This window comes from Vicia villosa, linkage group LG4 (genome assembly GCF_029867415.1).
Source record: "Vicia villosa cultivar HV-30 ecotype Madison, WI linkage group LG4, Vvil1.0, whole genome shotgun sequence".
In the NCBI taxonomy this organism is placed as follows: domain Eukaryota; kingdom Viridiplantae; phylum Streptophyta; class Magnoliopsida; order Fabales; family Fabaceae; genus Vicia; species Vicia villosa.
The window spans coordinates 183,698,095-183,710,694 of record NC_081183.1 but is presented as its reverse complement, the minus strand read 5'-3'; the positions used below and the strand labels follow the sequence as shown (position 1 = coordinate 183,710,694).

The 12,600-nt window shown below is 34.4% G+C and overlaps 2 protein-coding genes across 8 annotated transcripts; one reads left to right on the top strand and one right to left on the bottom strand.

Moving 5' to 3' along the window:
- Positions 1-4,026: 4,026 nt before the first annotated feature.
- LOC131598484 (uncharacterized) lies at positions 4,027-4,566 on the top strand. The gene is made up of 2 exons (XM_058871079.1): positions 4,027-4,235; positions 4,323-4,566. Exons 1-2 carry the CDS (start codon positions 4,027-4,029, stop codon positions 4,564-4,566), a joined length of 453 nt encoding a protein of 150 aa, XP_058727062.1.
- Positions 4,567-8,634: 4,068 nt separating this feature from the next.
- On the bottom strand, positions 8,635-11,992 carry LOC131596308 (uncharacterized). 7 transcript variants are annotated; one of them, XM_058868923.1, is made up of 4 exons: positions 11,695-11,992; positions 10,720-10,903; positions 9,915-10,194; positions 8,635-9,813 (listed from the first exon to the last, which is right to left on the bottom strand). In XM_058868923.1, exons 1-4 carry the CDS (start codon positions 11,734-11,736, stop codon positions 8,649-8,651), a joined length of 1,671 nt encoding a protein of 556 aa, XP_058724906.1. In that variant the 5' UTR covers positions 11,737-11,992; the 3' UTR covers positions 8,635-8,648. The 7 variants fall into 7 exon arrangements, with proteins under 7 accessions (XP_058724906.1, XP_058724907.1, XP_058724908.1 ...); XM_058868924.1 differs by having other exon boundaries at positions 10,834-10,903; positions 11,695-11,991; XM_058868925.1 differs by having other exon boundaries at positions 10,834-10,903; positions 11,779-11,990.
- Between the last annotated feature and the right edge of the window lie 608 nt (positions 11,993-12,600).

The window sequence follows — 12,600 nt, the reverse complement described above, 5'->3', positions numbered from 1 at the left end:
CGTCGTTCTCGCTGAGCAGTTTCACTTTTTGAAGGTTAGCGAAATTCACTGTTGTAGTTTTAGGGTCTGTAGTAGTTTTAGGGTTTTGTGTTAGGTTTTAATGAATGGGTTTTCTGTAGAATGCAGATTTTGTCTATAGAATGGGTTTTAATGAATGGGTTTTCTGTCCATGTTAACTCAAAGCATACAGATTTTGTCTATAGAATACTGACATATAGAATGAATAGAATGCTGACATATAGAATATTGAATGATACAATATTACTAGAATGAATGATTCAATTTCTGTCCATGTTAATAGGATGCTGACATATAGAATGAATGATACAATAATACTAGTTAGCACTCAAAAACACAGAACCATCCACACATGAAACATAGTGAGTCATACAAAAACAAAATGTTCAAATTGAATCAAAGGGAGGCATACAAGTATAACAATCAAAATATATCATAGTTATAGATTTTTCCAATGTGCATAGAATCAAATATCAACCATCAGACTACACACACTAATTAGGCAAATTTCAATGACCATTATTTCATCTTCTCCGTCGTCTTCGTATTCTTCATTGTTAGCTTAGGACATTAACCAAGTTAAATAAGATAGTTTTTTAATGGCGCTGCTATGGCGATGACAATATATGTTTTGTTGTGTCCTGCGCCACAAATGTAGTCTCAGTTACTAATAATTTCACTGTATTTAGTGTGTGTGATTTTCAAGCAAGCATCTTTAATATATAGAAACTGCTTTTAATATGTTCAATCTAGATTGGGGTTTTTTTGATATTGTGTTAGTAGTGGTGTATTTAACAACATCGTGTGTGTGTTTAATTTTACAGTTACTTTGAAGCCTCCGGTTTCTAAGTAGTTGTTAAACTTTGATTTACCTTGCGGTACTATGTATCTAGAATTGCTATAACATTTGGGTGATGATTATTTTTCAGGGGATATTAAAGATATTGAAGTCTCTGGTTTCTACTTGTACAACGCCGATTCAAACCTACCCATCTCCCACATCAAGTCTAACTCAGGTTACTATCCCTTTCTTCTTGCTTATAGTTTGTTATTTTCTGCTTATAGTTTATTGTTTATGGTTCTATTTAATATCAATTTAGTGTCTCTCAACCAATTTTTTGGTTTGTGGACTTATATTACCTTGAAATAAGGTAATGTCTTCTTTAAGAATTCGGGTATTCTGATTAGGTATTCTGATTAGGTATTCTATTATGATGATAGCTATTTATTATCTTGACAGAATTCCTTAGTACCTGATAGAGAAACCAAGAAGCATTTGTTTAGCTTAATTAAGACATGGATAAGACATGGATGAATTCAAACCGATTGTCGAAACAGTACGAGAAAGGGGTATGGGAATTCGTTGAGTTTGCGGTTAAGCACTCCGAAGACCCGCTTCGAATGCCGTGTCCTTGCTTGGGTTGCTGTTATGGGGGTAAGGTTGACGGGGAACAGTTGGGATCCCATTTACTACGGTTTGGAATTGATAGAAGTTATACATGTTGGACAATGCATGGTGAGAAAAGTAACGGGAATGCTGAGTCGAGGTGTAATAGGAAGTATGCTTCAAACGACGATTGCACAGACACATACGATTGCGATCGAGTCGAAGAGATTGCAGAAGCGCTTGAAGAAGATCTTGCGGATTGTCCCAAAATGTTTGAGAGGTTGGTAAGCGATGCAGAGAAACCGTTGTATGATGGTTGTTCAAAATTCACAAGATTGTCTGCGGTGTTAAAGTTGTACAACTTAAAGGCGGACAATGGATGGTCGGATAAAAGTTTCACAGAGTTATTAGCCCTTATGAAAGATATGCTACCAGATGATAATGTTCTTCCCAATCGAACGTATGAGGCCAAAAAGATGTTGTCCTCTATTGGCATGATCTATGATAAGATACATGCATGTCCAAACGATTGCGTTTTGTTTCGAACGAGTATGCAGCGTTGAATGAGTGTCCTAAATGCGGTGCCCCTCGATATAAGAAAAAGTTGTCTCCGGCCAAAGTCTTATGGTATTTTCCTATAATTCTGAGATTTATACGCATGTATCATAGTGAAACCGATTCAAGACACTTGACTTGGCATGCAGATGAAAGAATTATTGATGGAAAGTTGCGACATCCGACAGACTCACCACAGTGGATGAAAGTTGATACTGATTATCCTGAATTTGGAAAAGAAGCAAGAAACCTTCGGTTGTCATTGTCTACTGATGGAATGAACCCGCATGGTATTCAAAGTATCTCGCATAGCACATGGCCTGTGATTCTTATGATCTATAACCTACCTCCGTGGCTATGTATGAAGCGTAAGTACATGATGTTATCTATGCTAATTTCTGGGCCTAAACAACCAGGGAATGACATAGACGTATACTTGGCACCGTTAATCGAAGATTTAAAGTTTTTGTGGGACAACGGTGTGGAGGTTTACGATGGGTATAGGAAGGAAAGTTTCAACTTGAGGGCGATGTTGTTTGGAACAATTAATGATTTTCCAGCATACGGAAATTTATCCGGGTACAGCAATAAAGGTCAAAAGGCGTGTCCCGTTTGTGAAGATGAAACCGATACGACACGATTGGAGCTTTGTCAGAAGAATGTCTTTCTCGGCCATCGTAGATTCTTAAATTCTAATCATCACTACCGTGGGTGGAGAAAAGCATTCAACGGAAAGGCCGAACATGGTACAACCCCACCTTTTTTGTCAGGTGATCAAATTTTTGAAAAGGTGAAAGATGTGAGCACTCAGTTTGGCAAGCCTTTTGCACATTCACTTGTCAAGGGTGGGTGGAAGAAGAAGTCCTTTTTTTTTGAACTTCCATATTGGAAGTCGTTGTACGTAAGACATTTCCTGGATGTTATGCATATTGAAAAAAATGTATTTGACAGCGTCATAGGTACGTTACTCAATATACAAGGAAAGTCTAAGGATGGCCTTAACATAAGGAAGGACATGGTAAACATGGGGATGAGAACTGAATTGGGACCCGTGACGAAAGGAAGACGAACATATCTGCCACCTGCTGTTTACACTCTATCTAGAAAGGAGAAGAAAACATTGTGTAAGTTCCTCAGTGAAGTTAAAGTTCCAGAAGGCTACTCTTCAGATATTAGAAGACTTGTGTCCATGAAAGACCTCAAGTTAAAGAGTTTGAAGACGCATGATTGTCATGTTATAATGGAACATTTTTTACCCATAGGTATACGTTCTATTCTGCCAGAAAAAGTAAGAAGCGCAATAACTAAGCTATGTTTCTTCTTCAGGTCAATTTGCAGTAAGGTGGTCGATCCCGCGATCTTACCAACATTGCAAAAAGAGATAGTTGTTACTTTATGTGATCTTGAAATGTATTTTCCTCCCTCGTTTTTTGACATAATGGTTCATCTAGTCGTTCATCTTGTGAAAGAGACACAATTGTGCGGACCAGCTTATATGAGATGGATGTACCCTGCTGAACGTTATATGAAAATATTAAAAGGGTACGTGAAAAACAGAAGTCGACCGGAGGGTTGTATTGCCGAACGATACGTTGTTGAAGAAGCGGTTGAGTTTTGTACTGAATATCTGTCAAATGTTCAATCAATTGGACTCCCCAAATCTCATATTGTCGAAAAAAAAGAAGGAAAGAGGCTAATTGGAAATAAAGTTGTGACAATATCAATGGTCGAACGGGATCAAGCGCACTTGTATGTTCTGCACAATCAGATTCCTGTATTTGGTTGCAAGTGGGTTGAAAATAATAGTGGCATACGAATGGATAAGTCAGGATTTTTGCAAGTGGATCTCAATAGGGTAGGGTACAAAGATGAGCCTTTCATTCTAGCCTCTCAAGCTAAACAAGTGTTCTATGTCAATGATCCGACAAGTACGAAATGGTCTATAGTGCTTTTATCTAACAAAATAGTTGATGAAAACATTGAAGATCAAGGTGATATTGGTGTTGGCATTGAATCTTGTACATTCCGTAGGGCTAGCCCTACGGAGTGAATTTGAGACTTTACGCATGAAGTTGGATGAATCTGTCACAAATTTCTTTGGAAGAACGATGATTATTGCCAACAAAATGAGAATTCATAGAGACAGGATGGAGGGTGTGACCATTGTTGAGAAGATCCTTAGATCAATGACAGCAAAGTACAATTTTGTTGTTTGCTCCATTGAAGAATCCAAAGATATTGATTCACTCACGATTGATGAATTACAAAGTTCCTTGTTGGTTCATGAGAATAAAATCAGCAACCAAAACAAATAGGAGCAAGCACTTAAAGCATAAACTTATTCAAATTCCTCTAATTTTAGAGGAGGCCGAGGCAGGCGCAGAGAAAGAGGTCGGGGTGGTTACGGTAGAGGCGATAATGGTCGTAGCAGCAACCATAACAACAATCCTGCCAACTACCAAAATTTAGACAACTCAGAAAGAGGAAAAGGTCGAGGTGGCTATCGTGGAGGTAATCATTCAAACAATGGAGGTAATAACTCAAACAATAATCATCCAAAATCTAATGTTGAGTGCTATCGCTGTCATAAAGATGGTCATTATTAAAACAAATGTAAAACTAACTTGAATGGCCAAAATGGAGAAAGGACCAACTTTGCAGAAAGAGAAGAATAAGAATATCTCTTGATGGTGTGCAATGTGACCGAGGAAATTCCAGATAATCTATGGTATTTGGATACCGGCTGCAGCAATCACATGTGCGGTGATAAGACGGTATTTTTAGATTTGGATGAGTATTTTTTTAGCACCGTCAAGTTTGGCGACAACTCCAAAATTAATGTTGCAGGAAGGGGAAATATTATTTTCAAGGCCAATGGATATAAAAGTCACAAGATCTCTGATGTCTTCTTTGTCCCAGAATTGAAGACCAACTTGATTAGCCTAGGACAACTTCAAGAAAAAGGGTACGAGATCTGATCAAGAATGGTGTTTGTTGCGTTCAAGATGAAAAATCAGCATGAATGTAATCAAGGGATCCATGTATTCTTTGTTTGCCTTTATTGAACTTCACTCTGCAAGATTTTCCAAGTACACCGTGTTCACAAAACTTCACCTTTTTAACTTTGTCTCCACCAAACAGATTTTGTTTCCCCAATTACACCAGTCCCATTTCGGTGACAAGGCACAATCTCACATGCCAAATTTCTGTCTTCGACAAAGGTTTAGTGGATGCAACACCTGCATAAACCACTTGCAACTTCAGCCTCAAGGGTATACAAGCCTTGTTTCTTCACGCCTCTCAAGACTTTGTTTGACCCCTTCGTGACTCTTAGGATACTTTTCTCTCCTTGGAAAACATATTCTTTCTTGTCGAATTCACCATGAGATATCAAATTTCTCATGAAATCAGGAATATACTTGACTTCAATCAACAACCTTATTGACTCATTTTGGAGCTTGAATCTCATAGATCCAACACCTGCAATCTTGCAAGCTTTATTGTTTCCCAATAATACAGATCCACCATCTTGATCACAAAGTTCCTCGAACAAGTATTTGTTTAAAGTCATGTGCCAAATGCAACCTGAATCCATAATCCACTCCTTACCCAAGTCACTACTTGAAACCACAAGAACATCAAATGAGTCAAAATCATCTTGAACATTGGTTGCGTTGCGATTACCCTTACCTCCATGATCTTTCAGGCGTTCAGGGCACACTTTTATTGTATGATCCTCCTTCTTACAGTGATAATAATGAATACCGGATGCATAACCACTATAAGACTTCTGCTTACTTTTACCTTTTCTCTTGTCAAACTTGCCATCACTCTTTGTGAATTTCGCCTTAATTGACATGCTTTCACCAATCAAAGATGGCTTGTGCTCCTTTCGTTTGTTTAAATCCTTAGAATATAAGTCTGATTGACTTTCTTCAAAGGTCATCGACTCTCTTCTATATAATAAAGTTTTTTTAAAGTGAGCATGTGATCTAAACAAAGCACACATCAGCAACAGGGCTTGATCTTCATCAATGATCTTGACATTGATATTTTCAAGATCAAGAATTAGCTTGTTGAACACATCCAACTGCTCAACCAAGACTCTGTCTTCACTCATCTTGAATGAATACAGAGCTTGCTTCAGGTAGAGGCGACTGACCAATAATTTGGTCATGTATAAACTTTTAAGTTTCGACCATAAACTCGTTGTCGTTGTCTCTTTTGAAACCTGTCGAAGAACCTTCTCACCAAGGCTCAATAGACAGTGTTGTGGGCTTTCTCTAACATAGTCATTTTCTCATTCTCCGTGAACGCATCGTCCATGGTTGTGGCTCCCTTCAACGCTTCTAACCAACCCTGTTGAACCAGTATGATTTTAATCTTCAAGCGCCACAGACCGAAACTGTTCATTTTGGTAAACTTTTCAATCTCATACGTTATTGACAATATTCTTTTCTACGCTCACCACACCATTTTGTTGTGTAAATGATGCTGAAATAATAAATTATAATCAATTTCTTTATCAGCAAGAAACCCGCAAGGGTAGAAAAGAGGGAAGCAAGAAGAACACAATGAATTAGTTATAAACTGTTACTCTTTACTTTCTCTTTGAACAAGATTAAAAGTGTTACAGACTAACAAATAACCTCTCTCACCCTAATTAAGATTTGCAGTATGCAATGATGAGAGACTAATATGTTATTTATAAGAAAACTAACCCACTAAATTAACGAGCTTTTACACACAGACCCATTGCACAAGCTAACTTAGGGAACATACTAACTTAAACAACTGGACATAGCCAACCGACCCAATTCAACATGTTAATAATCCTAGCATACTTCAACTACAACATGAAAACATACTTCGACAATATGTTGTGATCATGTCGAATTATCGAACCAAGAAATACCCTTCGACCATACTAGAGTTCGATCTAATATCCAGGGACGGAGCCAAAAATTTTAGGGAGCCTGGGCAGAAAATTTACACCTTATTTTTATTAATTTTACACTCTGTTTCTACTAATTTTGTCCTTGATTTTGTCTAAAAATTTGCCCTTGATTTTGTCCAAAAATTTCACCCTATTTTAACTAATTTTGCCCTTAATTTTGTCTAAAAATTACTAATTTTACCCACGGTGTTGTCTAAAAATCGACTATTACGTGAGAAATATACAATGAAAGGAGGGGTTGAGTCCGGACTCGCTGGGTTGTAGCTCTGCCCCTGGATATAGCAGTTTGGGGGCTCAAGTCCCCACAAGAAAATAAAAAGCTATTTTAATACTACTATTAAATATTTTTTCAAGTCCCATAAAATTAATTAAGTTCAATAACTCGCACTTACTTATTCACCATAATTATTTACTTAGTCTCACTGTATCTTTAATTCATATATTTTCATAATCATTTCCTTTAATATTTAAAGTTTAAATATTTTTATTTCTAAATTCAACATCAACTAATTTTGTCAATTAGTGAATTTACTTAAAATTAATATTTGTCATTAAAAGTATTTTTTTCAATAAGCAATTTGTATCTAGCCTGTTTCGAACTTGAGAAGAGCGCACTCTCAAGACCCAAACGTTTTAAAAAATATTTTTTTAAAACTCCCAACTAGTAAATTTTAGAGGTATACATTTTTACTTTGATCAATCTTATTTTGTCTCTTATTTCTATTAAACAAATATAAATTTATAAAAATAATTTGTGTTAACAAATCAAATAAAAAAATCTACATTATTTTTTTGTCCGCACTAATAAAATTGTCTCGTTCCGCCACTACCAATTTCTCACATTTACAATAACAATAGAAAAAGCCTGATCTTTCAAACGAAATTGACACAAGCTCCAGCCGAAATCAAAGTACGTAAAGGGAAGCAAACTGAATTGATTCTTATTTGTCAAATCCATCATGATCTGATGAACTTTGAAGGTTATAGATGAGATACTGTTCGTAGAGAATAGAATCGTAACTAAGGAATAACACAGCAGGTTTTCAAATTTATAATTCTTGTCCTAAGAAAATGCACAATTTGTATGAGTAAGAGATGAACAAATCCACTATGGAGAGGGACAATATTGTGTAATTCTGAACTTGACCTTTTATTTAAAAAATTTATAAAAATTTAATTTACTATTAAAAAATATACATACAGTTCATTTGACATTTTTGATAATTATGTAGAGGTCATCTTTACAATTATTAAAAAAAAAGTGTATACAAATATTATTTTTAAAGTTAGTGCTGATATTTTGAAAACAAAACATAAAAAAATTTGAAAGACATTTTTGAGTAAAAAGAAATTAGAGACAAATCTAAATTAATCTTGGTAAAAAATAAAGATCAAATTAAAACATATTTTATATTAAGACATACGAAAACACGGAGATATATTTTATTTTCGTTTAAGTCACTAAAAATAATCGACTCACCATAATGGACATAAAATTTTCAATTAATTTTATTTATCAATAAAAATATTCTTAATAAAATATTTCAATTACTTTAATATATAAATGCATTTTTCAGAATCTCGCCACAACCAAAAACAAAACATTTGATCAGCGATTTGAGATTTGTGCATCATCGCCTCCTGATTTGTATGAAAAGTTTAAATTTCAAAAGATATTTGAACAAAATGACAAAACTCACATACTTAAAACTAGTGATTGAGAGCTTAAACTTAATCCCATCTTGGCTGAATCCAAGTACCATTCAAGTGCTCTCTCCAATGATGAAAATCTACCACTTGATCATGTTGGAATGTGTGGTACTTGTTTGTTTCTAAAGAATAAAACACAATACTCTGCTCATAAAATCTAGGAAAATAAATTTTGTTTTCCATTCCAGGAATGCTTGCCACAGCAGAAAATGATGTTTTACCAATAAAAATCATGTGATTTTCGAGACTTTCAACTTCGACCCATGTCATCGTAGATTCATTTAACTTGAAAACTTCAACTTCATATGCAAAATCATTCTTCAATACGGCCAATAAATTGCCATCACATTCAACTAGAAAGTTGTTGAAGTTATGGCCAAATGGAGATTCAGGCTCCTCAAGTTGTTTCCAAGTATATATTTCTCCTGTTACTTGTAATACTGCTAACTTTCCTGTTATGGTAAGAAAGTAAAATGATCCGTTGTGAAAAACGGGACTTACGTTGCAGAGAGAAAGTTTTCGTTCTTCAAATGAGAAAAGGCCAAAAAAGTTGTCCCCAAGGCGATGTACACATACCGTCTCCATGGGATCCGATGATGATAATTTATCATACTCAACGACAACACATTCGTAAGAGGTCGGAGAATGTGACATGCCAACACACCTGTTATTCATGATTGGTTTTTCCCCAATTGGAAGTGGTAGCACTTGTTTTGTAAAGGGATTGAAGAAACCTTGAGATTCTCTATTATTGTCAACTGCCACCAGTAATAGCCAACCCTCTTTTGAACAACAAATTTTTGAGTTCAAGCTCCAATATTGAGGAAAGTTTATGTTGTATTTGTAGTCGAGGCCATGCTTTGGATTGACAAAAGTGAAGACCTTTTCGTTTGAGAACACAAATAAAGGACACATGGAGTGATCATCAAACCTTGACATTGAAGAAGATGATCTCCATTGAATATGTGGTGCGGCTAGAAGAAAGAATTTATTAGAAGCTCGAAAATGCAAATAATCAAGCACATCATTAATATGTTTTGCAATCACTTGAACCATGTCTTGAGAAAGTACAGATACATTGTTAGCTTTATCCTCAGCATCCTTTAATTTGTCTGCATCACATATACTTTTCTTTTCTCTAATTTGATGAAATTTTCCAATTTCTTGTTTGAAATTATCAGCCATCCTACAAAACATAATAAAATTAAAAATAGCCCAAATATAAATATATATATATATATATATAGGACTAACATATATTTGAAACAAATGTATCAAAATAGTTACCTCGTATCTGGCATGACCCATCTTGAATTAGACCGTTTTTTTGATAAATTGGAGAAAGGTTGAGAAATCATAATACAATTGTCTTCAATGTTGTAAATAAAGACAAAATTGTAGTTCGATAGGGCGATGTAGATACGGCCTCCTTCTGGATTGGTTGCTTGACAAGCAAAGGCTGAATTAAGACTAGATACAAAGAAGTTTTTATCCTTGAGGCTTTCCACTTTTTCCCACACTTGTTGAGAACAATCAAATTTGTGAACATAAACTGCACTAACCCGACCTAGCATTTTGAAAATTTTAATTAGATATAATACATTGTTGCATGCAATCAGGCGTATTATAATAAGTTGCTCCAAGTAAGTCGGTGGTGGTTCTTTTATGATATCAGGTGTGCAGTTTATTGTAAAGCGATTAGGTTGAAGTTTCTGAATAACTACTATAATACAACACATTCTTGCATACACGCAACCGTTGCAGTAAACTGGGTTCATAAAAAAGGTTTTCCTTCCCTCCAAAGGAGATATTCCCCGCGTGGCTAAAACTCTCACAATTTGGTTATAAAAGCACACTTTAGTCCATTGTTGATCTCCAAGTTGACAGTAGAATATTGAAGGGGAGTGTGATGAAAATAAATAAATGGAACACGTTTGATGATTTACAGATGGAGGGGATGACAAAATGCAATAACTAGAAATAGTGTCATTGTGTTGAAGTGGTGGGAGAATGATTTTGTTAAGGTTAGAAGGATTCCAAAGAAACAAGTTACTAACATAGTTTGATATGTTGTTTTGCCAAAGATACCAACCATGTTGTATGGTTAGAAGTTTGGACTCCTTCAATTCTGGATCTGTATTCCAAATAGAGTAGCACTTGGATGGATTTGAAAGACTGCAAAAGGAGTGGGTGTTTAGGGTTTTACCAGTGAAATACAAAAGCATAGGTTTTCTATCTCCTTCCATGTCTGCAAATAACCCTCTGCTTCCGAAAACCTGTTTACAAAATAGACAGTTTTATTAGTTAAAAAAAAAACCTAAGCACATACATAGAAAAGAAAAATTAAATTACAGAAGACACAAGGAAAATCTCGCGGAGCACGCACCAACAAAGAAAGTGTTCAATCCTTAATGTGAACAGAACAAAATCTATCATATGTATATATAGAGATAGGCAATATTTTCTTTTCTTTTGATATGGAATTGAAAAAAATGAAGGAAATAATATTTTATTTACACTTTTAGAGTCGGTTAAGATTTTGAAACTGCTCCTACTTGGGGTGGACAGCGGTCGGACTGGTTCGGTTTTCCGTCCCAAAACTAGAATCTAGCATAAACCACGGTTGCTTCCAAATGAATTCCGGTTAAAACTGTTTTACGGGTTGAATGGGTAATCACTCTAAAATCAGTATTTTATTTATCATAGTAAAAGGAAACTTACATGAAATTCAGGTTTTTATAGTTACAAACTACTTGTAATAGTTTAAGATGATTAACTCAACAACATGACTGATATGGTACAAACACCAACAAATTTTAAAAAATTTACAAATTCTACACTAACTCATAATAGCAGTTGTTGCCGAAGCTTTGGATGCCAAGTACTTTTGTTGTACACATAAAAACTAAAACATACCAGAAAAAACAAAAAACAAATATTTAGAAATCTGAAAATATACAAACATAATATTTCTAACCAAAGATAAGAACGATTAAGACTGCAACCAAAATCCTAACTTCAAGCATCAAACATTAGAGCAAATTACAAATATTAGAGCTTTCAAAACCTCATGAAGATGTTGCGATAAAGAAGAAGGTTCCATGAACATTTTTTGATATTAAGAAGCTTTCATGGAAGGATTGAAACTTACTCGCCGATGGTGGAGGTGTAGTGTGTGACGGCTGCTAGAGTTCAAGGGGATGATGACAGAATGAATTGAATGAAGATGTTGGGTTGATATTTGAAGAGAGCAAGCTATGAAACCCTAATCTAACCACTTCTTGGATATAATATTCGGCCAAGATAGTGTGATATAATTCATAATATTAATAAATAAATAAATTGAGTCGGTAGAATCCGGTTTTCGAACCCACACAAAACCAGTTATGGCCAAACCGCTACTTAGCAAGCTAAATAATTATGAGATTTGGCGTGAAAGAGAATTTTTATGTACTTTTTCAATTATTATTTATAAGTGTAGAATATTTATAGTAACAACCAAATCATAAATTTATTACAAAGCAAATCAATTTTATTTTCATACACACAATATTGTTTATATCATCACTTATAATTAAGCTAAAAAAAGCAGTATTGATTATAAAATTAATATCAGCTAAATTGATTTTATTCTATTATATTATATTCTTTCATTTTGATTAATTTTTTTTAATATTTTATATCATATATCTTTGTTTTACATATATCTTTCCGCATTTATCTTTTTGTTTCTCTTCGTAAATTCTATATAATAAAAATATAAAATATTCGCCATTAATTTTGAAGTAGGAATAATAGATTTTAAAGTTTGCACACTCACCAAATAAAATGTATTTTGAATAATTATTATTAAATTTTATTTATTTAAATTTGTAGTCATTAAAGTAAAAGAATATTTGAAATAATTATCAATTTTGAAAATTTCATAGTAACTAAGTTATATGTAATTTTTTTGAATAAATTAACTAGATAT

Bases quoted from the DNA above. Each gene is read 5' to 3' on its own strand.
- LOC131598484 (XM_058871079.1), top strand. From the start codon at position 4,027: ATGAAGTTGGATGAATCTGTCACAAATTTCTTTGGAAGAACGATGATT. The intron at 4,236-4,322 runs GTTGGTTCATGA...CTCTAATTTTAG, and splicing joins GATGAATTACAAAGTTCCTT to AGGAGGCCGAGGCAGGCGCA.
- LOC131596308 (XM_058868920.1), bottom strand. From the start codon at position 11,736: ATGTTCATGGAACCTTCTTCTTTATCGCAACATCTTCATGAG. The intron at 10,904-11,694 runs GTTTTGAAAGCT...TTTTGTAAACAG, and splicing joins TATCGCAACATCTTCATGAG to GTTTTCGGAAGCAGAGGGTT. The intron at 9,814-9,914 runs GTAACTATTTTG...TATGTTTTGTAG, and splicing joins TGGGTCATGCCAGATACGAG to GATGGCTGATAATTTCAAAC.